The sequence below is a fragment of the Nymphaea colorata genome, chromosome 11, assembly GCF_008831285.2.
Source record: "Nymphaea colorata isolate Beijing-Zhang1983 chromosome 11, ASM883128v2, whole genome shotgun sequence".
NCBI classification, from domain to species: domain Eukaryota; kingdom Viridiplantae; phylum Streptophyta; class Magnoliopsida; order Nymphaeales; family Nymphaeaceae; genus Nymphaea; species Nymphaea colorata.
Genome location: NC_045148.1, coordinates 13212689 through 13235501, shown reverse-complemented (window position 1 = coordinate 13235501; position 22813 = coordinate 13212689). Strand labels below are relative to the sequence as shown.

The 22813-nt window shown below is 36.1% G+C and overlaps 1 protein-coding gene across 50 annotated transcripts in view; it reads right to left on the bottom strand.

Moving 5' to 3' along the window:
• Window positions 1-3313: 3313 nt before the first annotated feature.
• LOC116264067 (SKP1-like protein 1) overlaps window positions 3314-22813 on the bottom strand; it is a 45864-nt gene continuing 26364 nt past the window's right edge. For 8 of the 50 annotated variants that reach the window (XR_007574655.1, XR_004174776.2, XR_007574659.1 and 5 more), the window contains 7 exons: window positions 20244-20468; window positions 10154-10210; window positions 8532-8634; window positions 7102-7218; window positions 3777-4940; window positions 3611-3692; window positions 3314-3523 (listed from right to left, as the gene is read on the bottom strand). Coding sequence is in view for 1 of the 50 variants with exons in the window: in XM_031644004.2 (XP_031499864.1) it covers window positions 3383-3523 (141 nt within the window). In the remaining 49 variants the exon portion in view is untranslated. The other 42 variants (XR_007574669.1, XR_007574658.1, XR_007574657.1 and 39 more) reach the window with 31 other exon arrangements.

Here is a 22813-nt window from a genome sequence, read left to right as displayed (position 1 = left end):
TCCTTTCATGGAGAATTTTTGTCAAAAGAACTTTTGTTGTAATGATTGTATCAAGGCTAAAATGAAAGCCTTACCTTTTGATAATAGAAACTTTATTGCCCAAAAATCTTTTGATTTAGTGCATTCGGATGTGTGGGGGCCCGCTCCTATTATGTCGAAAGGAGAATTATTGTACTATGTGATTTTTATTGATGATTATTCTAGGCATAGTTGGGTTTACTTTCTCAAACACAAATTGGAGGTTTTCATAAACTTTAAGAATTTCTACAACATGATCTATACCTAATTTGGCTCAAACATCAAAGTCTTTAGAAGTGATTCGGGAGGAGAATTTATGTCAAATGAATTTCAAAAATTTCTAAAAGAAAAAGGCATTGTTCATCAAAGATCTTGTCCTAACACTCCACAACAAAACGGAGTGGCCGAGCGTAAACATAGGCACATTATTGAAACTTAAAGCCCTTCTTTTATCTAAAAATGTTCTCAAAAATTTTTGGGCTGAGGGTGTTTTGACTTCAACCTATTTAATTAATAGAATGTCTACCAAACTTTTGAAACATATTTCTCCTTTTGAAAAACTTCATTATGTTAAACCTAATTACAATAGACTTAAAGTCTTTGGTTGCAAATGTTTTGTGTTAAGTGACAAAGATGATAAACTTTCTTCCAAAGCCATTTCTTGTGTTTTTATTGGGTATTCCGAAACTCAAAAGGGTTATAGATGTTATGATATTGAAAGAGATAAAGTTTATGTTTCTAGAAATGTGATCTTTCTAGAAAATGAAGATGGTTTCAAATATGAACCCAAGAAACTAGAAGATTATACTTTTCTTTGGACTAATGATATTGATGATGATGATGATATTGATGATAATGAACCCGATAAAGTTGTAGAAGTGCCAATTGAAGAAGTCAACAATGACAATTCTACTCATTTGATTCCTCCAAAAGAGATCTTAGTTTATAGAAGAAGAGATCCCCAAAATCAAGAAACTAATCAATCTCTCCCTAGGAGATCCCAAAGGCACACTAGACCTCTTCAAAGATTTATCTCTTATGAGTCTTTTTTCCCAAAATTTCAGGCTTGTCTTATGGCACATCATTCTTTTTATGAGCCATCTTCTTACCTTGAAGCTAAGGAAGATCCCAATTGGATTGAAGCCATGAATCTTGAACTTAAAGCTCTTGAAAGCAATGAGACTTGGAATATTGTGCCTCTACCAACAGGGAAAAAGACTATTGGATGTAGATGGATTTATAAAATCAAAACTAGAAGTGATGGAACCTTAGAAAGATACAAAGCCAGACTTGTTGCCAAGGGATATGCTCAAAAATATGGGATTGATTATGAAGAAACCTTTGCTCCTGTTGCTCGCATGACTTCTGTTAGAACTCTTATTGTCATTGCTTCTGTTAAACATTGGACTATTTTTCAAATAGATGTTAAAAATGCTTTCTTCAATGGTCACCTGCAGGAAGAAGTTTTCATGAGTGCTCCTCCTGGTACCTCAAAACAAAGTTTTACGTCTTAAGAAAGCCCTTTATGGTTTAAAACAAGCTCCCAAGGCCTGGTTTGATAAGTTTAGTAGTGTCATGTTTAATCAAGGTTTTCAATCTTGCTACTCTGACACTGCCATGTTTGTAAAAACCACCTTCGTAGGTGTAATTGTTTTATTATTGTATGTTGATGATATGGTTATTACTGGAAGTGATGATAAAGGGATTATAGAGATAAAAGATTTTCTTAACAAATGCTTTCAGATGACTGATTTGGGAAGACTAACTTATTTTCTTGGAATTGAAGTTGCTTATAGCAAACAGGGTTATCTTCTTTCTCAAATGAAGTTTGCCAGTGAATTAGTTGACAGAACAGGTATCTCAGATGACAAAGTTGTGAATACTTCAGAAGCACTGGGAGTAAAAATGAAAATTGATGATGGAGAGATATTGGAGAATCTCACTCCTTTTCGGCAAATAGTTGGCGCTCTCTCGTATCTCTCCATCACCAGACCTGACATTGCTCATGCTGTGCATGTGATAAGCCAATTTCAACAAAGACCCACCTCAGTGCACATGGGAGCGGCAATGCGGATTGTCCGTTATGTGAAAAACACTATCAACAAAGGACTATTTCTGATTGGGGTGGAGATCCCAACAATAGGCACTCCACCACTGGTTTTTGTGTGTTTTTAGGTGATTCCTTAATCTCCTGGCGATGCAAGAAACAAAATAAGGTGTCACTATCATCAACAGATGCTGAGTATCGTGCGATGGCAACTACAACAAAGGAGATAGTGTGGCTCAAAAGCTTATTGAAGGACATGGGAATTCATATCATGAATCCTGTCAAGCTTTGCTGCGACAACAAAAGTGCAATCTATATTACTAGCAATCACACATTTCATGAAAGAACAAACCATATAGAGATGGACTGTCATTATGTTCGTGAAGAGTTCCTTCAGAAAAACATAGATCTCTCCTATGTTCCCTCTGAATATCAACTAGGAGATTTCTTTACCAAGGCTCTTGCGTTTCAATTTCTCCTTGGCAAACTTTCGGTTATCACACCGTAAGTTTGAGGGGGATGTTAGAATGTATGTATTCATATATATATATATATATATATATATATATATATATATATATATATATATATATATATATATATATATGTGCATGTACATTACATATATTAGTGTGCTAATATATGTCTTACATAGATATATATGTGTATATTTTAAGGTACCTAGGTCATACTTGTAATTTTTCATTTTCTTTTATGTATTTTTCTATTTCCTTTTTACACCTTTATTTTTAGTTAAGAGAGGAAATAGCTGTTGGGCCTCTCTCCAACGACTAGAATTCTAGCCGTTGGAAATGGCCCAACAGCCATTTCCTCTCCTCCTCTCTTCTTCCCTTGTATTATAAATAAGGAACTGTTGTCCCCTTTTAATGTATGGCTTGTTAAGCCACATCTTGTAGTTTTTGCCTTGTTCTTTATCCTTTTGTTAGAGGACTCTTGTGTATTGTCTTGTTGAGCTAGTCGGAGATTCAAGAGTGATATTCTTGAAGTATTTGCCTAATTTGGGCCTGATTTACATATTATACATACATACATGTTTCAGTCACTTCTGGCGATTGCATATCCCTGTGTGTATATGCAAATAACACTGTAGACTAGTTCAGAAAACGCAGGTGCAGTCAAGTGATTACGATGCAATGCAGTCTGCAGATGTCCTTTCTGCCATGATCTTGATATTTTTTGGACACTTCACCAAGTTGTTTAGGGTCATGTTTGTTTTTTCAGCTACCATTGAATCAGTAGTATTGTATTTTTATTGTAATCAAAAGTAGAATGGCACCAGCTCTGGAGCCAATTTTCTCACATAAAGACAATTTTCTCACATAAAGATAAACAGTTCTTTGATAGCTCTAGCAACAATGACACTGCTGCAAGCTGTTCCCCTCGACTTGACATGAGCCTTGCTGCTAATGGGATTGCATGTGCTTGAGAATTCAGTTCCTGCAACATGAAGAAAGTTATTGTGAGCAAGCAAAAATGTTAGCAAGCATTACAACTTTCAACAATTGAAGATGAAAAGTTACTGACAGAGATGTTAGCAAGCATTACAAATCTTATGGCATTATCTCTCTTCTGTCGGTTTGTTTTGGTCATATCTTGAGATTTTACTCTGAGAAAGAGAAGCATGGTTCAGATAATACATAACAGCACTTTGAAAAAGTAATATAATGAGAAAGTTCTTTTGTACAACCACCTTTTCGACTTCTACTTGAGCAGGAGTGCACGAACTGATGGTGGAATCCATGTCTGCCTATTGAATGATATCTTATTTCTCACCTGGCCTTGTGTCTCCTTAGAGAAGACTAGGGGTGAGCACAAGCCGAGTCGAGCGCAAGTTCAGTCAGCTCGAACTCGGCTCGACTAAAGGAAACCTCGAGCTCGATAACCTTGACCACAGCGGCTCGAGCTCGACAGTCCCGTGTTGAGCTCGATCTCATCTCGAGTAAGGCTCGACAAACTTGTTTGATACTCACCATTACTTGTTGAGCTCGACCTCGACTCGATTAAGGCTCCACAAACTCGTTTGAGTAATTGTCATCGCGGTAGGGATTTATTTTTTTCCTTTCTTAATCTTCTACTTTTGCTAATCACATTATGTTATGGATATGCTATATTCTTGGAGATGCTACTTTGTATCCTTTGCAAAGTGGAGCTCACCATTCACCGGATTCAGTGGGGGGAAGAGTAATAACATCATGCAGGCCCCAGATTTCCTTTCAACTTTCCAATGTAATTTCTATGTCAAGGGATACCTAATGAGAATCAAAATGGAGTGTTCTTGTGACATAGCCTCCTCACCAGGTGGAAAAAAGATCAAGACCAAAGCCAAATTAAAAAATTAAGTACAAAAAGTAGCAGCAGAAAACGCACTTCTGCACTACGCAAATAAGCTTGTACCGTTGAGTGTCCAAATGAATCAATCCGTCAACCAATTCTATAGGTGTCTTGCCAAACTTTTCCTTTATAAACCGATCACCTAGAGTCGTCTGTTTAATCATATCGATGTAGTGGGGTGCAGCTCCGTCATGCATACACATACCACCATTTCTACAATGCCAAAAGGCAGGTGTGTCCATTAATTCCAAAACCACCATCCATGGTTGAACATCATAGGAAAAGGGGAAACGAGAACACCTAATTGAAAACATGGCTGCAACAGATTGGAAAAATCAGATTATTCGTACATAAATTCAAGCTGTCCGAGTCAACTAGTTCTTTCACAATTTTCTGTACCATAGGACTCTGGTTTCTCCACCATCGCTAAAAAAATGCCAGCGCTGCTCAAATAAGTGAGTTTTGAAAAAATGCTTGTTGCCCGGCCTCGAACGCCTATCCGCTTTAATGTTTAGCTAAACACCTAAACAGAAGCAACAAAAGTATCCCAATCAAGGGCGAAAAGGAGACAAATACAGGGAAACTCCATTGCCTGCTAGCAATAATGAAGCATCACAGGGATGTCATGCCATGATTAGCTCTGTGTCTAAACTGTCATCACAAAGAAATTGAATAAGATCACCTGTAGGCAGGCTGAGAGAGAGAGAGAGAGAGCTACATACATGCACGCACGCAGAAGCTCTTCACACAGTCATGAATATTGGACATCAAAGCAAACAAGGGAAAAACTAACGTGTAACTAGACAAAGTTAACTTACATAAAAGAGATGAAGACTATTTTCAAACTGCCTATCCAACATTCCAGTCTTCAAGACAAACAGAATAAATAATGATGGTGCTATCAGTCAAATTAATAACAAAATTTTTAGACATAAACATTAAAGAAGAAGGGAAAAGGTCCACTGTATACACCAGCATCCACACGCAGCATAAGCAGAAGCAAAGTGAAGTTCTTAGCAATACCACCTAAACCTACATGCATGATGCATGTGATGATAAACACTTCCCATGAGCTAATCCACAATGAAAAGTTGACAATTTATGGCGTCATGTTAAAAAATATTGTTTAATACAGAAAAAAGGATGAAGAAAAAATAAACCATAAAATCAACATCAACTTCCAAGTTTAGAACCGGTAAAAAAGCATTAAGAATAATAAGTAGCTTTTGATCATCTAAACTTTCAACCAGAGGGACAGATGCTGCAAAAAATGGATAAAAACAGTGACACAAACTAAAAACGTCTTCTATTATATACACAAAAAATGTAATACACAAACATGATCCACTTAGCTTAATTGTTATGTGATTAATCAAGAAGTTGACATAACAAGAAGCCAGAAGCATTGACGTAGTGAAATGCTCAAATTATGAAGAGGTACAAAAGGCACGTACATAACCATACATGCTTTGACAATGGAATGACCATTTAGGAATAGGATATAGTTGTTTTCGTTATCCAGTATAAAGTAACAAATGAAAATATTTCTATCATTAGTCATTTCCTGATGCAATACCAAGCCTTCAATTTGCAGTTGTTAACACATTTAAACAAGCAAATGACATGAGGAACAATCTCTCTGGACATTGTGAAGGACTATAACATGCATCAAGTTTTCAAAAGTAGCAGATGAAGCATAAATAGAGATTGCATACAAAGATCCAACAGGGACAGTAATTGTGAAAGCACAATATTAGGAAATTACAGGAGGCTAAAGCAGCAACATAAAACAGTATATACGTTATATTTCACATAATATATATAATATACAAGTATATTATACATGATATGCATGTGATATATGTCACATGTATATTATGTATACATAATATAGCATATATATCGTATATACATATTATAATGTATATTATATGTACATTGTACACATGTACACACATGTTATAATGTACATTATATGTACATTATACATAATGTATATTGTATATATTGTTGTATACTATAAATGTATTCCTACATGTACACATATGTATATGTATATATACACATGTACATATACATACATACGGTTTATTTATTATACATACATATTATTTATGTATAATATATGTGTATACACGTATATTATTATATATGTAATTATAACTATTAATAAAATTGCAACATGTATTATACATATATATTGTATTATATGTGTTATAATGTATAGTATATGTCATATATAATACTTATATATCACATATATTACATCATAGTATCATACGTACATAGTGCTACATACATGTTATACGTTAATGTATACGGATATTATAAATATACATATATCATATACGTCGAATATATTATTTTAAATATATACATCATACGTACATTTTGCAGCTCCTTCTCTACCGCAGCTGGAAAACCTGCTAGCATTGACACAAAGGGGCAAGGAAAGAACAGGGTTTCTTGAGACTCCCTTTTCTTTCTTTTATTTCCTATTCCAAGCTTCTGTCTCTTCACTTAAATAAAATCAGCTTAAATAAACTTGATCAATCTGGGAAGTCAGCAGACAGTAACAACTAACAGCTGCTTACCCACTTCTCTAGCTTTCAGTCTGAGTCAAGTATATTTAGCTTTAGTTTTATAATGTAAATAAGCTTGACAAAAAGGATTAAAAATTTTACCGCAGCATAAAGCGGAGAAATTATTTGGTCAAGGAATGAAACACCACTAGAAGAAGAGCAACTGTTGGCTGGTTGTGCCACACGCTGCCGCAACATCTCTTCCATCTCTCTTACCATCTACACAATTACAATCAAAAGACCATTAGGAACTTAGGAATTACATTCATAAACACAAGAACTTAAATGTGGAGCTTATAATAACATCCTAAATGTGGAGCTAATAATAACATCCTACCGTCCAGTGAACACTATTGCTATTAGAAGTTAGAACAATTATTTGGATGCTTTATGGATCCGACCCCACAAACATTATGACTCATGGATGACTTGGTAACATGCAACTTATATTGCAAAATTGGGTACTTTGTTAACCTCCTTATAGCAATTAAGTCATTTATGAAGACAGCAAAGAGTTCCAGCATGATCCACAAAGAATTCCACCCAGACTCTCATCTAAGTCACACGGGTGTGCCAAATATGGTGGCGCACCCGAGTCGACTCAGGTGCAGGTGCGGCTCGACACGGCACCTGACTCGGTAAAAACCGAATCAGAATATGATGCTGCTGACTACATCCGTTCTTCTTTTCTCTTTTTTTTTTTCATTTTTTTATAACAAATAACATATGTATATGTATATATATTTATATGTATATGTTCTTGCCGCACCTGCACCCAATATTTTTTGGAAGTTGCCACATCCTGCACCCTACCCCATGTGACATAGACTTTTATCCCAAGAGAGACTGCCTACCCTTATAAAATAAAATCTATGACACCTGACAGCATTCTGTGTTCATCCCATTGTTCAGTTAAGCCATCTAAGAAGTGACAGGTTGAGAAATGGCACATAACATAAGCTTCCCTCAAAACAAAAGAAAAACATTTTCCAAAAATAATTTGCCAAGAAAGACATTGCCAGCTGGAAGCTGACCTCATGTCCCCTAAATAGCCATCTAGAATTGTAACAAACAGTTTATGCCTGACTTTAACGACTTATAAGGAAAGCTATTACCATTCGAGCCAGAATGATGTTAGCACGTGATCACCTAACCACTAAGCACTTTGTGTCTTCAATGGAACAGGTGGTCCACTCATCGTGGAGCATCATGTGGATATTTGATTGATTTCACCATACGTTAAAGGAGCACATTCCACAGATGGTGAATCGAACGTCCACCAAGAAACCATTCAGTCCACCAAAAAACCATTCAGCATAAGCATAGATATATGGTCTTTTGTACGATAAAAGTTCACCTAGGATGAAATAAGAAAGTGGCATCCAAACATGATGAAAAAAGTAAAACAAGCGATTAAGCATGAATCTGGTTTTGCCACTTAACCCAGATGAAAAAGTAAAAGGAAACCAGTTGATCTCATAAAATAATTTTTTTCACAGAAACAATGGGCATCAAAGAAATGGCTTACATACATGATGAAAAATGTAACATAAGCACTCAGGCAAGAATCTGATGCCCCAGATCAAGAAGTACAAGGAAATCAGTGTTATCTTCTTCTCCTTGCTGAGATCCAGACTACAAAATAGGACAAAGATTTATCATTTACTCATGAAACGGTATGCTTTATGCAATAACATAGAACAGCTCAAACTTGCATACTTGTTCCATGCAGGATGAATACCCAAATAGTTGCACCAACTCATGTAGAACCTATTTTCTGATACCATTTAAATATTAGGAGACATTTAAGTGGTCAGTTTTGATTATTTCCAATGAAAGTGTGTATATTTTAGGTAGCATCTAGTTGTTATTTTATTATGTTTATGCAGCATATATTACACTGTGGTTTGAGGGGTTTCATCTATTTCACAGAAGGACCAACAATTTGGTAATGAAATGGGCAAACATTTTTAAGACCAAAGGGGGATTGGTTAGTTTTTACTATGGCTAGGAAGCTCTTGAAACATACAAGAGACATCAAGTTTTTACTTTGAATTTCGAAATAGTTCAAAAATGATCAATTCAACTCATAGGCTTGAGTGCTCGTGTTGTGCAAATAATATAACCTTGGTGTACTTTTAGTACCATACAAGCATTAGGTTTTATTTCGCATCAATGTTGTCCAATCTCTAGAGAGAATGTCTTTCAATTTCCAGAATATTAACAAAAAGAAATCATCCTCGACATCCTAGATAATCAAAAAAAGGAGCAGATATTGACCCCAAAATCGTACATCCACGAAAGATTGTCGCATTCAATTCTTGTGAGTTCAGCCTTCATGTATTTCATCTTTTGGCAGGCACATTTTGCTTTTTTCTTGTTTTTTCTTCATTTTTTTCTTTTGCATTCGGCTTTTTGCCTTTCAAACTTTTTTTCAGAACACTAGATTTTTTTTTTTTTTGAGCCGACCTTCACCTTTGAGGGAATACCTCACCACCCCAAAGGCTACTACGAAGCTCCACCGCTTTGGTGGTTATGTATAGCTTTGTGACGTGTCCAACCCGCTTCACCTTACGGGTTTTCAACGAGCCAAAAGTTCGTAAGTCATTATCTTCGCGAAATAGACATAAATCACCTTTATGCCTACCCGGTACTCTCGATTATTGACTCAGAGGAACGACTACACAAGCCCCGAGCCCATCTCTCAACTCTCATTTTGTTACCTGCCAAGATCTTATAGAGCATTTTGGCTTCTCCGTCAAGACATTTTCTTGCTAGATCCTTGCAGACGCTTGATCGCCAGACTCAATAGCATTTCCTAGTCTTAACTTTCTCAACTTCATAGGATTTTTCTTCAATGCTCATATCTAGGATTTTTTTCAATTTTCCTCTTCCGTTGATGGACTACAAGAACTTGAAATTTCCACCTTCCACTTGGAACGTACTAAGAATAAATCAAGGCACATCATTGTTTGTAATTGTGAAAGCACAATATTAGGAAATCACAGGAGGCTAAAGCAGCAACATAAACAGTAAAGTCAGGCGTCAGCAATCAACATACATAGATGGCCTTATGAACAAGGGCACAAGGCAACAACATGGAACAATATTATAAATGTGATAACTGCATGGTATTCAATTCAATAAATATCACCTGTTTTCACATGAAAAAGCTGCAAACAAGAGCACCACGGTCCTAGCATCTCAACATCTAGCAAAAACATGAAAAATTGCATGATAATTTCAGAATGTTTTCAACATATAAAGAAAGCAACACTATTTCTATGTAATATGAATATATTTAACTATTTTTCATTAGTTTACTGACAAAAAACTTACAACAGTTCTTTATATGAATTTAAGTAAAAAACTTACATTTTAATTATTGTATGCTCGCTTTAGCTTCTACAAGTTAATTACTGTACTGGAAAAACAAGGTCATACGCAATGACAAGATATGCACCATTTCGTAAAAGATGACATATTGTTCAACCTTCATATTCGCAAGTTCAAAGTATAGCTGCTGTTGACAATCATTAGCTTAAATATTGTAGAAAATGCATTTCACATTTGAACATCTAGTTGAGAAACTCCAGAATACCTTGAAAGATTGCACATATACCTGGCCATAAAAGCAAAGGTGAGACAAATGTACCTTGTTATATCATGGAAAGCAATGCACTTTAGTTGCGGAGCTGCTTACGCTGAATGAGTTAAGAAAGATGCATCCCAAGGAAATTTTCGTTCCGAGAAGAATAGAATCTTCATTCTGTTTAGGGGTCTCGACGGAAGATCAATACGATTGTCAGCTAATCGAGAGGCACAGTTCCGACTGATACGCAGGGTTTCTTATCAAGAAACAGAAAGAGAGAGAGAGAGAGAGAGAGAGAGAAGAGAGAATGATGAACTCGATTGGAAGCTTCTCGAACGATTGCTGGTGTCCCCTTTTTTCTGCTTTATTATTCCATCAATCCACAATCACCTGTAACTGCTCCACCAACCGTCGAAGATCGTCCAGGTTGAAGATAACACCACCTTAGCCATTCATCTTGCTCTTAATCCCAAAACTTTTCATCTTCAGCCCAATACTCTCCTTCTCCTTGCTTCTGGAAACAAATTTCCTTATTTGATGGCCAAAAGTAGAATCGGTGGAAATGGTGGGTTGCGGTGGAAAAAGGAAGCAAGGGAAACCCCCGATTCTGGGGTGTCATCCCAACATCCAAACATTTCTAAAACCTGGTTTCAAAGGAAACCCCCCATTCTGGGGTGTCATCCAAGGGCAACGTTTAATGGGGTTTTGAAAATCAGGTTTTCACTTTTTAAAACCCAATTTATGTTTGGATGACCAAAACTTTAGAGGTAGCTTCAAATATTATTTCAGCTGAATGATAGTTGGTTTCTCGTTAGCTGAATGATAGTTGATAGTTGGTTTGTGGTTAGTTAAACAAAGCACTTGCCAAATTGCCAAATGAAGCAATCAAGAGTACGTGGCATGCCCATGAATATAGAATTTTGTCACAAGTGTTGGAACAAATAAACATATATGCAAAGCGTGAGGGCAGTGAAGCCTTGCCACCCAAAATAATACAATTGATAGCTACTTTTATTTAGCATGCCTCTGTATTTTTTTTGCTGATTTCTTGAAACACGAAAGCAGTTTAATATAAGAAATACATATTCATATTTCTGCGTAATATTTTCTTTATATTACAAACTCATTATATATATGTATATATATATATATATATATATATATATGTATGTATGTATGTATATATATATATATATATATATATATATTATGTATGTATATATATATATATATATATATATATGTATGTATATATATATATATATATATATATATGTATGTATATATATATATATATATATATGTGATATACATATCTTTAGCAAAATAGTTGGTAACAGACTCCAAATAATTTTGTGGAATGTCTATTTTACCATCAGATTGAGGACCTACAAGTTCTTTGAATAATTTCCTAGACTCATGCCTCCAATAACTGTACAACCAAGTATATTCATGCATAGATTACTTATGTATAGGTGCTCCTTTTATATTTGTCGTGTTTCCATATATTAAAGTGAATGTCAGCATAATACTTCAACATAAAGAAAAAATACCCTTTGCATGTTAAAAAAACCTAAAATTGTCCCTACATTGGCATTTCTAAAATATTTTTTGTTTCTTCTCCATGGATCATGACCTTGGGCTTGGATTTATGAATAGACATTATCTGAAATCCATATTGGCCTCTTTGGGTGGATTTGGATCTAAATCTTCCTACAAAATTGACCTAGAAACGTGCATAGCTTTCTCAATTTAGCTCAGTTTTTTGCAATTTGAATTGAAACACTCTAATATCATAAACAATATAAAATGGGATTTAAACATTGAAAATATGGATCCATGCACATATCTAATGATTAAAATATGATACATTTCATGCATCACTGGTATTTAAGATAAAACAAAATTAAACTAAGATAAATGCTCATGACTAAGTGGGGCCCAACTAGAGGTCGACCTTTGGGAATTTGGATTAGGAGCAGGGGCGGAGCCAAAAATTTTTCATGAGAGGGGTTGAATTAAAGTTTCTAAATTTTGACAAAGGCCAAAATATCATTTTTCAAAAATTTTATATAGGATAAGTGAAATTTTCTAAAATTTACATGTAAATTTTTAATTTTTTTTTTTAGGGGGTGCCAGGGCCCCTACCGGCCCCCTTTAGGTCCATCCCAGAGTCTAGGAGAATATCACCCCACTAGTGGGGAACACTAACCCTAGTAAACATTAACCTTTAAATTAGGACATTACTTATAAACTTAAAACTTCTCTAGAAAAAATAATTTAACCTAGGTAAATTCTAGTACAATCGTAAAAAAGAAAATCTTAAATTATAATCCAAATTGATAAGGAATCTATCCTATGAAATAGGAAGGCTGCCTAGAGGCTAGGAAACAAATCCTAAAATTTAGCAATTATTCTTAAATGCAACAAAGTAACACAATAAAAGGGAAAGTAATTCTAGCCTAGAACCTTTTCCACGAACAAGCCACAAATTAATTTGGACTTAAAACAAGTAAATTATGAAATGAGCTAATCCTATCTTCTTAAATTAAACCATCAACCGATTAAGCAGTATATGCAATCTTACAGTTCAATTGCTAATTAATTTAATTGACAAAATTTAAAAAGAAAAAGGAGGTGACAAGCGATCCAAGAAACATACTCAAAACCAGAAAAACTTATGTTAATTCTAATGCAACTATGAAAGAAAAGGTCTTACTCAAGGCTAAATTTTAATAAACATAAACAAGCACACACTTAAATAGAGTTAAATCACCTAAACAACCTGATGCCCTACTGAAATTGAAATGACATAACTGTGACGCGTTTGCCGTCTGCGGCAGATGCCTTCTCCATCGTAAACGATTCTTCCCTTTCCCTTTGCAGTCGTTCTTTGTATCGATAGAAGCCCTTGCAAAAAATGAAAGGACTATGTTTCTTGCATTGCCTTCCATATCCAAACCGAAAAATTTGTTTGTTAGGTAACAGGGCCGCCGAAATTCCTGAAGAATTGCTTGACGGAGCAAATTACTCCTGCGCAATCTGTGGATAGGAGGGGAAGGAAACATGGATCGAACCGGAGGTCAAAGAAGCCACCTCCCGGTAAGTAACCATTAAGTTCGGATGCTAGCTCGTTGCTTTTGCTTACTGGAACCTATATTTTTTTATTTGGGGAAGTGTCTAGGGGTTGTTGAATTTTGGGTAGCTGATTTTATGGCGGATTGCCAATATGGCAAGAAGAGATGTTTGACACTCTACTATGTATTGCATTTCTTGGGTTTAGCTCTAGTCTTCAACCTTCTGGTGTCGACGACACGGAACTTTGTTCTTCTTTCTGGTTGTTGGAATTGGGAGCAAGTGGACAGGTTTTCTCTTGGACTGTTCATGTCACCCCCTGCTCTAGGTGGTGAGGAGAAATCTGTAGTTTTCTTTCATAATTCAAAATCTAACGGTCACTAGGATAAACTTTCAACTTATAACTGATAATATGAGCTGGAAATTTAAATGTAACGGGTGCTCTCTACATGATATGCAATGCATAATCAATAAAGATGGATCTAATTCTACCTATTCTGCTGAGAACTCGGAGGCTTAAGTCTAACTGATGCTTAGCTGCCTGCTCAAAAATTCTATCTTACTCAGTTGAAAAAGGGAAACGTACAAAAGAATCAGTCCTACCGACTCAGTGAGCATCACACTGTAAGATCATAACAATTGAAAGCAAATACGTGACATCAACAGTTTAAGAGATAACACCACATAAACAACTTTCAAGCATTTCTCTTAGCATTGTTTTAAGCTTAAAAAGCTTAAAACGTAATTGTCTATTGTTGGATTTCTAACTTTCTCATATTAATCTCTTACTTAAGTTCGCTATATCACCTCAAGAGAGACTTGCTCTCCACTTGAGGTCTCATACTTGCAGCACTTGCTCCTTCATGGAATCTTGCATCTCTCTCTCTCTCTCTCTCTCTCTCTCTTAAAGAACTCAGAAACACAAGAACAATATCATAAACAAATCATGTTCTAATAGCTCTTTTTTGTAACCCATAGTTCCTATGCATGGACCTTGGTTGCGGCTAGAGTTTGGAATGCAAGTTGTAGATTCATGGTCACAGATTATATAGGTGTGTGCTGAGATACATGGAAAGGGACTTTCTCTTTGGACTTATGGACTATAAACACAAAAAAGAAAAAAAAAATAAACAAAGATAACATTCATTAATAAGCAAGCATACTTACAAGTCCACAACCGTACTGAAGGCACTGATACCAAATTGAATGAGCCAGAAAAATGCACCAGTGCGTGTACAGAAAATAGCTTCAAGAACCAAGAGAAAATGAGGAGCAAAGGATAGATAAGTGGGGAGAGGGCTCGAATGGCAATTGAGAAGAGGTGCTCCAAAACCACTTGATTGCTGATTCTTACAGATGAAGAGGTGAGGTTTTTATAACCTCTGAACTTCAAACTGATATACAATTTGGAAAAGGAATATGATTTCTTTTTTAAGTGGACTTGCTCTTTACCCCTTGCGGGCTATCATTGGTTACTGCCCTTAAGCAGTCCTTCCAGCCAGTCACAATAGGGACTTGCAGAGTTTTATTAGAATTCTGATAAATTTGTCTTCTCATTTTATAACAAATCAATCTCTGTAGTATAACATAATCTGATATTTTTAATCATAATTCTAACCATGCTTGTAGACTTAATTCTATTCTTTCATCAGATGGCTCAATCATATATGATCTAATGACGTGATCACAAAAGATGCTCTAAACAACTTAAAATAGCTATGAACATCTAAATTTAAATTTGTTTAGCATATAACTCAACAAATCACGGTTAAGCAAGCGGTCGGTCATGCTCCATTTTCTATATTATCTACTTAATAAAATAACTAAATATCTTATAACCAGACATTAAAAATTCTGCTATGTTAACAATCTGTTGTATATTAGAATGTAACCATCAATGCTAATTTCATCTAAACAAGCAAGAGTTTATGCTTTAAAGAAATTATACTAAAATCTGCTCACCAGACGATAAAACACTATTCAGTATGCTCTCCAGGCATGTCCTTGAGTGCGGTTTCACGTTCCAACCCATCTAATACAAATTAGATAACATACTCAGTTATTACCTCAATTAGGTACCTCAACCTTTCTTATGTCCAGCTACGTAACCAACAATGAATCCCTCAACCTGCTGCCAAGTCTTCTCCAACTTTACTTTTTTCTTTTAATCTAACTCATACCACATTATCAAAGCCCCCATTTTATTTTGAAATTAACTCTAATTAAAATCCAAAAAGGAGCCGTGCAGCTTCAGCCCCATCTGAAACTAAAACATAACTTAAATTTCTTTTTTTTCCCAACATTCTATACTCAAAACTTCTTCCTTAGCCATCAATACCTGAACTAATAAAAACAACCTTCAAAATTCAACCATATGACCCATCTGGCCCTTTATAGACAAGAAATATCACTTCCATTATGAATCCCATGCTAAAACTGATAAACAAGTGATTCTCTATTACAAATTGACAAGGAAGAGATTCACACTCTAATCTAAGAAGAAATTTTAAAAATAATTGAAGAATGAAGCAAATTTAATGAACTTAACTTTTCTACGATCATCTCTTCTTTTTCTCTCACTCCCTTGTTTTCTCTCTTCCTCCCTTGTCTCTTCTCACTCATTCTCCCTCTTTCTCTCTTCACCTCTCCTGCTCTTTCTCTCTCGTTCTCTCTTGTCTCCCTATCTCACTCTCTCAAACCCTCTCTCTTTCTCTATTTACTTTGAAAGGAAGAAGGGAGGCACATGCAGTTGATAAACCCTCTCTACAAAATTTACCCATATTAAAAGAATTTTTTTCGAAAACAGTCACTTTAGTTTAAAAGTTTCCTAAATAATTCTATTTGAAAACTTATGGGCGTAATAACTCTTGCACCTTACAAGAAACTTTGTTACTATCCTTTTACAGGTTTGTTCACATTCGACAAAGTCTAACATTACAAAACCAAAGATATCATTAACAGCCTAACAGGCCTTCTTTGCATGATTTATTCAAGCAACTCTGCATACAAATCAATGAATTAGAAGAAGGAAAAACTGAGGTGCAGACATGGATACCAATGTCAGTGTCCAACACGTTTAAACCAATGAATTAGAAGAAACAAAAACTATGTTGTGTGGGCAGTGATAATCTGGTGCCAATGTCGGTGCTCAACAAGTTTAAAATGCTCAACATGGCTGATCTTGGCAAAATAAACGCTCGGACATATCTATCAACACTTGTACAGGACCAGTCAATTGGACTCTTATTTTTTCTACAAAACTATATAAATGTATTCCCATGTCCAAAAACATAAAAAGAACACTACAAAACATATTTGGACATGTAAGATGTATTATATAGGACAGAAACAAAGAAAAAATGAAAAAAGTGAGTCTCAGGCCTTTATAAGATCTTATCGACACATTGAAAGAATGTCGTTGAGAAAAATAGTAACAAGGAATGTGTTAGGTACAGTATCAATAAGGCTTGTGTGGGGAGCCTGTCATGCATTTCTTAGTTTCAGTCTTCAGACTCTTGTGTGTTTCGGGTCCTCAGTTATGACCCAACGAATCTCGCACCTTATGAGAAGAAGATGCTATTTCATGCCTCCTTTATTTGTGGATATGGATCTCATTACATAAGATCAAGTTGCCCGCCCAGTATATCGCTCCCAACCAACCCTGCCCATAGCACCAAGTCCATAATTTGGATATTACTTGACTGCAGTTCACATTCCACAGCATACTATTATACTTGTTAATGTGACATTAGAGTATATCATTATTGAAGTAAACTCCCAAAAGCCTTCTTCATGTTATCTTAATTCCCTATCTCTTCCTTCACTGTTAATGTGATATTAGAAACTCCAAAAAACTTCTTCATGTTATCTTAATTCCATCTCTCTTCCTACACTATCTTTCAGCCCTCTCCTTATTTTCCATTTGTATCTATCATGATATTTTCTTCTTTTCCACCCATTTATGTCCATCTTTCAATCAAGGTCCAAACTCCATGCATTTTACAGGTGTTCTACACAAGAATTGCATCTAATCAATCACAGAAACTATCTAAAAATAGAATCATTCTATGCATATGATATATATATATATATATATATATATATATATATATATATAAAGTGAAGCTTCACAACATTGTATCTTATAACTCCAGTCTATTAAGGAAATGGCTATTCACCATACTGATTTCTGTCATAACTTGTTTCAACTTTCAATTAACCATCATCCTTCCCTAATGCTATTTTTTCCCAGGTTGATGTTTCATATTCGTCTAACTTATTCTAAGATGGAACAATGTTTATCTGTCCCTAGCCTATATTTACTACTTTGACTTTCCTTCACCAGTTTTTCTTCATCAAGGCGTATTCTAGGCAGCTAAGCTTATTCAATCCCTATTTCTATATTAGGTTTTCAAACAAGTCAGAATATGTGAATTTACCACCTACAAGAAGCAAACTATCTCAAACATTTTTAGTTACACATCGATGGAGCAGCAATAGCTCTCAGCTACTCCCCCCCAATACATCCAACACTAAGGAGTATTTCATTGTGAATGAAACTAATGAACTAAGTGACATCATAAATTGGCAAACTCACTGAATCCTAACTAGTGACCTGGAAAGTGGCAACACAGTCCAAGTAGGCAAGCACCCACTTATACTTTTGGATTGAACTGGTTACAACTAAAACCTGGCTAAGACGGTGTAACTCAATCAACTCATCCAAGCTATAAGTGTGTATTCAAACTGTTCAAATTGGGTTCATTTGTTTACACCAAGTCTGGAATTTACTAATAAGAGCTTAACCGTCTTCACTGAGAGGTTGATGCAGAACCATCAAGTTATATCAATTCTAATAACTCCCAAACTGTGAAGAATAAATTATTTCCTTATTGACCATTAGGTTTCTTTATCCTTAATTTGTGTTGTTGGACATAGACATTTTAACAGGCTTTGACAAGTTTCAAGAGAGACACTCGGAGGGCATTAAACTCTGAATCTCCTTTGAATTAAGAGTGTGTTTGATTTATGAGACATTCTTCACTCATGTGAAAGCTGTATACATGATTCATATCAGGCCATCAAGCACGGGTGAAGTAGTCCCAGATAACTTCTCCTCACAACATGCTTTTCACTGTACCAAAAAAATCATAAAAGTCAGTCTTGATCCAGCTAAAGTTGTCCGAGTTGACTCATCAAGTCAAAAGTGCAGGCCCAAACAAGCTTTTGCCAAATCATTGGGTAGGCCAACTATGAGTGCAGGGACAACAATATAGTAGCCTTTTGGAATTATTGAACCAATAATGGAATATAACATGGTTACATCATTTCAAACAGTTATGCTGAAACTAAATACCAAAATTTGGCTTTTGATTATTTCAAACTTCTTCACTAGTGATCAGAAGGAACTTTACCTAGCTAAACAGTGAAGAGGAAAGGTTTCAAGGGAGTTAAGATATCTGAAGGATCTGAATTATAAAAACCATCACAGCTTGGCCTGCAGCTCTGGATTGTCTTATCAGTAACGATACATTCAATAAAACTTTCAAGGATCGGTGAGAACAGTAACATAATGTTTGGGATCCATCTTCAATGAGTGCTAGACAATACTCTTTTCTGAAAGAATGTCTAAATTCAGCTTAAAGTTATCCACAAAGATAGACAAATAGAAAACTCTCAATATCTTTATCTTTCTTGATTGTAATTTTTCCATTAAGTAACGCCAACAAGTCCACATTCACAGGCCCGTGACTAAGCACTTGCTAGCAGGCTAGAGCTTATAGTGCAAGATCAGGGTCGCAAATCATGCTAGCTTCATGCAAATAGTTACCATCCAATGAACCATTAAAGAACCCAGGTTTTTGGCCAAGAAGAATATAACTGAAAAACCCCAACCCAATAAATACTTTATTCATTCAAGTGCATTGGTCATCAGAAACAAATATCGAAAATATGATGCATAAACTTCAGTGGCCCCGCTAATTGAAACTAAAAGCAGAAACTTGATGTATAAATTCAATAAGGCCAGTGTTTTCAACTTCTAGAAGATGCTCAAGCAGCATTCGCCAAACAATCAGACTCTTGATAATTTTCAGAAAACTAACATCAGGGTGTTTTATTTTCTTTATTGTACACACTATGCGACTCAAATCCAGTCTTGAGAGATCCCAAAATAAGGATCTGAAGATCATGACACTCCATATGGGTTTGTTATGATCAGAATTTTCATGGAAATCCAGCTAACTAACCATTGAAACAGTCATCTTCACAGAATTGGAGACAAAGAAACACGTGTGGTACTTGCTTCTAGGATGGGCATGGTTTCTACAACAGAAATATTTCATTTCGACAAAATACCGAACTTCGTCAATGCATCGGAGAAGAGCATCTATTATTAAATGAATCAAAAGTCATCATCATACCGGGTATACCAAAATGGCAAACTCCATTTTCAGGTCAAATGACACCTAAACTTCACAGGAACACAAGCCCATGAAACAACTAAAAGTAAAACACAATCACGCTATCGCACCAGCAGACGCAGAAAATTTCAAACCGTAAGATTGAAAGAACTCACAAATCCGAGCGACATTGGGATCATCTTCTTGTACTTCGTCAGCTGCTCTGAGTATCGCATCAATATCTGCGCTCCTTGCAAGAGAGGAGGGGACGATTCCCGCAATGCCGCTAACAGCTTGCCCGAACACATCAGCCCCACCCCGGCGCTCCCTACTCAGGACTGCCTCCACGGTCTCCACTCTGGACATCTTGCCCCCTCAAAACATTAAACTCCTCTCTGTCACTGCACCAAGATACATAGAACGACCAATAGTCAAGCAACCAATCAACAATCCGCCAGACGTAAAAAAGAAGAAAGAGAAATTCAAATGAACTACAAGTATCAGGCTCCAAATCAATGTCCAGAAAATGAAGTAAACAGTTAAGACCAAAACCCTGGATCGACGAGACAACCGCTAAGCGCCAAAACAAGAAACGTCGACAACCTCGACGTCAATGAGATCAATAAAGAAACGAAGCAGAGAAACGATAACCCAGAAAAGGGGGACCACGAAACATAGAAACTAGATCATTGGCCTTGAAACAAGCCAAAATCTCTCCTAAAATTGCCAACCAAAAACGAGAACCCTAGAGCCAAAACAAATGGTTCAGAACCGAAAGTGACATCCAAATGACCCAAGAAAAGAGGGAATTGATTGAAACAGAGCCGATGGAAGGAAGCGGCCAGACCTAATACAGAACAATCGATAAACCCATGACAATGCACGAACAAAGACAGGACGTCAAAGATTATCAGAATGGCGACATGCTTACAGGAGAAGGAAGGAGGAGGGAGAGAGAGCAAGAGACAGCGCGGCCAAGTTCCGGTCAGCCAGGGGCTTGGTTCTGAGAGAGCAAGAGACAACGCGGCCAAGTTCCGGTCAACCAGGGGCTTTGTTCTAAACCAAGGCGGAGACTCGTTGGTCCGATTTCGCGTGCCCATTGACCTGCTTACCGACAACTAACAGTTGCCTCCGTACGGAAGACGATTTCGGGGGCCCTTTTGGTTTCCCTCCGCCATTTCCCCTCCAGTGGGACCCACCAACCACAACGTCCATGGTCACGTGATTGGCATACAGAGAAGGGACCGCCATAAGATAAAGGCTTTCTGATCGTCCATCCTCAACCTGATGGTTCAGATCCTTCCCTCTCTTGCTTTGGTTTTCCAAAGGTGACTCCCTTTTCCCTCTCTTGCTTTGGTTTTCTAAAAGGTGACTCCCTTCTTTCTCGTGTTATTCCATTTTGGTATAAATTTCATGATTTTGAAGGCACCAATTAATTTATGTTTTTGATGTTTAGAACAATAATATCATCTTCGGCCTTTTTCACCCCGAGTGAATAAATAAGTAGCCGGTTTACAAGTTACCGCTCATTGTTTGAAATGTTGCATATTAGTGCTTAAATTAAGAAATTTATTTCAAATCGTTTTTATCTCTTTTAAATAATTAAATTTATGCAATTTTTTTAAAAAACTTAAGGGGCCGTTTGATGGCTTGGAAATGTGGAATTAGAAATATATTTCTTGAAAAAAATGAATGGGAAAAATCTTTTCGATTCTAATTTTGGTGTGTGTGTGATGACTGAGAAATATATTTCCAGAAATATATTTCTATGTTTAATGAAAAAGAATTATATTTCCAGATTTTCAGAAAATTAATTATTAGTTTGATAATAAGGAAACATTTTTCCAGATTTACAGAAATTATAGAGAACTGATCAGACATGTCAAGAGGCATATATTTTTGCTTTACAAATTTTTATTTATGGTGATCAGACGTGCAATCGATGTGTCCTCTGTCAGGCCTTTGATGAGATTAGCAGCTTCATGTTTTAACATTGAATGAATGTCGTCGGCGTCCTTTCCCCCTAGAATTTGGCGTCAAAGAATCATGCGTTCCTATTAATTTTGAATGGTAGATCAACAACAGCTCTTGGCCACACAGATCAACAACAGCTCTTGGCTGCACCATTTGTCGTCATGACAAGCTGGAAGTTCTTGACAGATGCAACTGTAACACGCCCATGGAAATTGAAACAGGTAAGCTGGGGAAGTCCAATAAGCAACCAATAAGAAGCAGGTCCAACTAATGCTGCAACATGTACAGATTGCACAAAACTGCCATAGAACTTCACCACAAGCAAAAAAGTGTCATGAAGAAAATTCGCGAACGACAAAGTCACATCCTAATGCAGGGGGGAAGAAACATTCTCTATACCAACATTATAGTATTATATTTTGAGATGATGCATCAAATATATGCTGTTATGTACCTTGATTTTACAATATCTATATATGAAAAAAGAACCAAATGATAGATTACAATTCTTTTTTTGTTTCAGAAATCCCAGTTTGTAGGACCATTTGTTCTCAATCTACATATGGTTAGACCTTATGATCTGTAAAAGCAGCAGCTTTTTGCAGTGATACAAGGACCAGGACGGTACCAATAGAAAAGGAGGAGACGCAGCACAGACCACAATTTATTGATAATAATTTATCTCACTACCTTAGACCGTGCTTTTCAGATCTAAATAACAATAACAGGCAGTACTACCTATGAAGTTCGCTACAAACTTTTCCTAATAAGA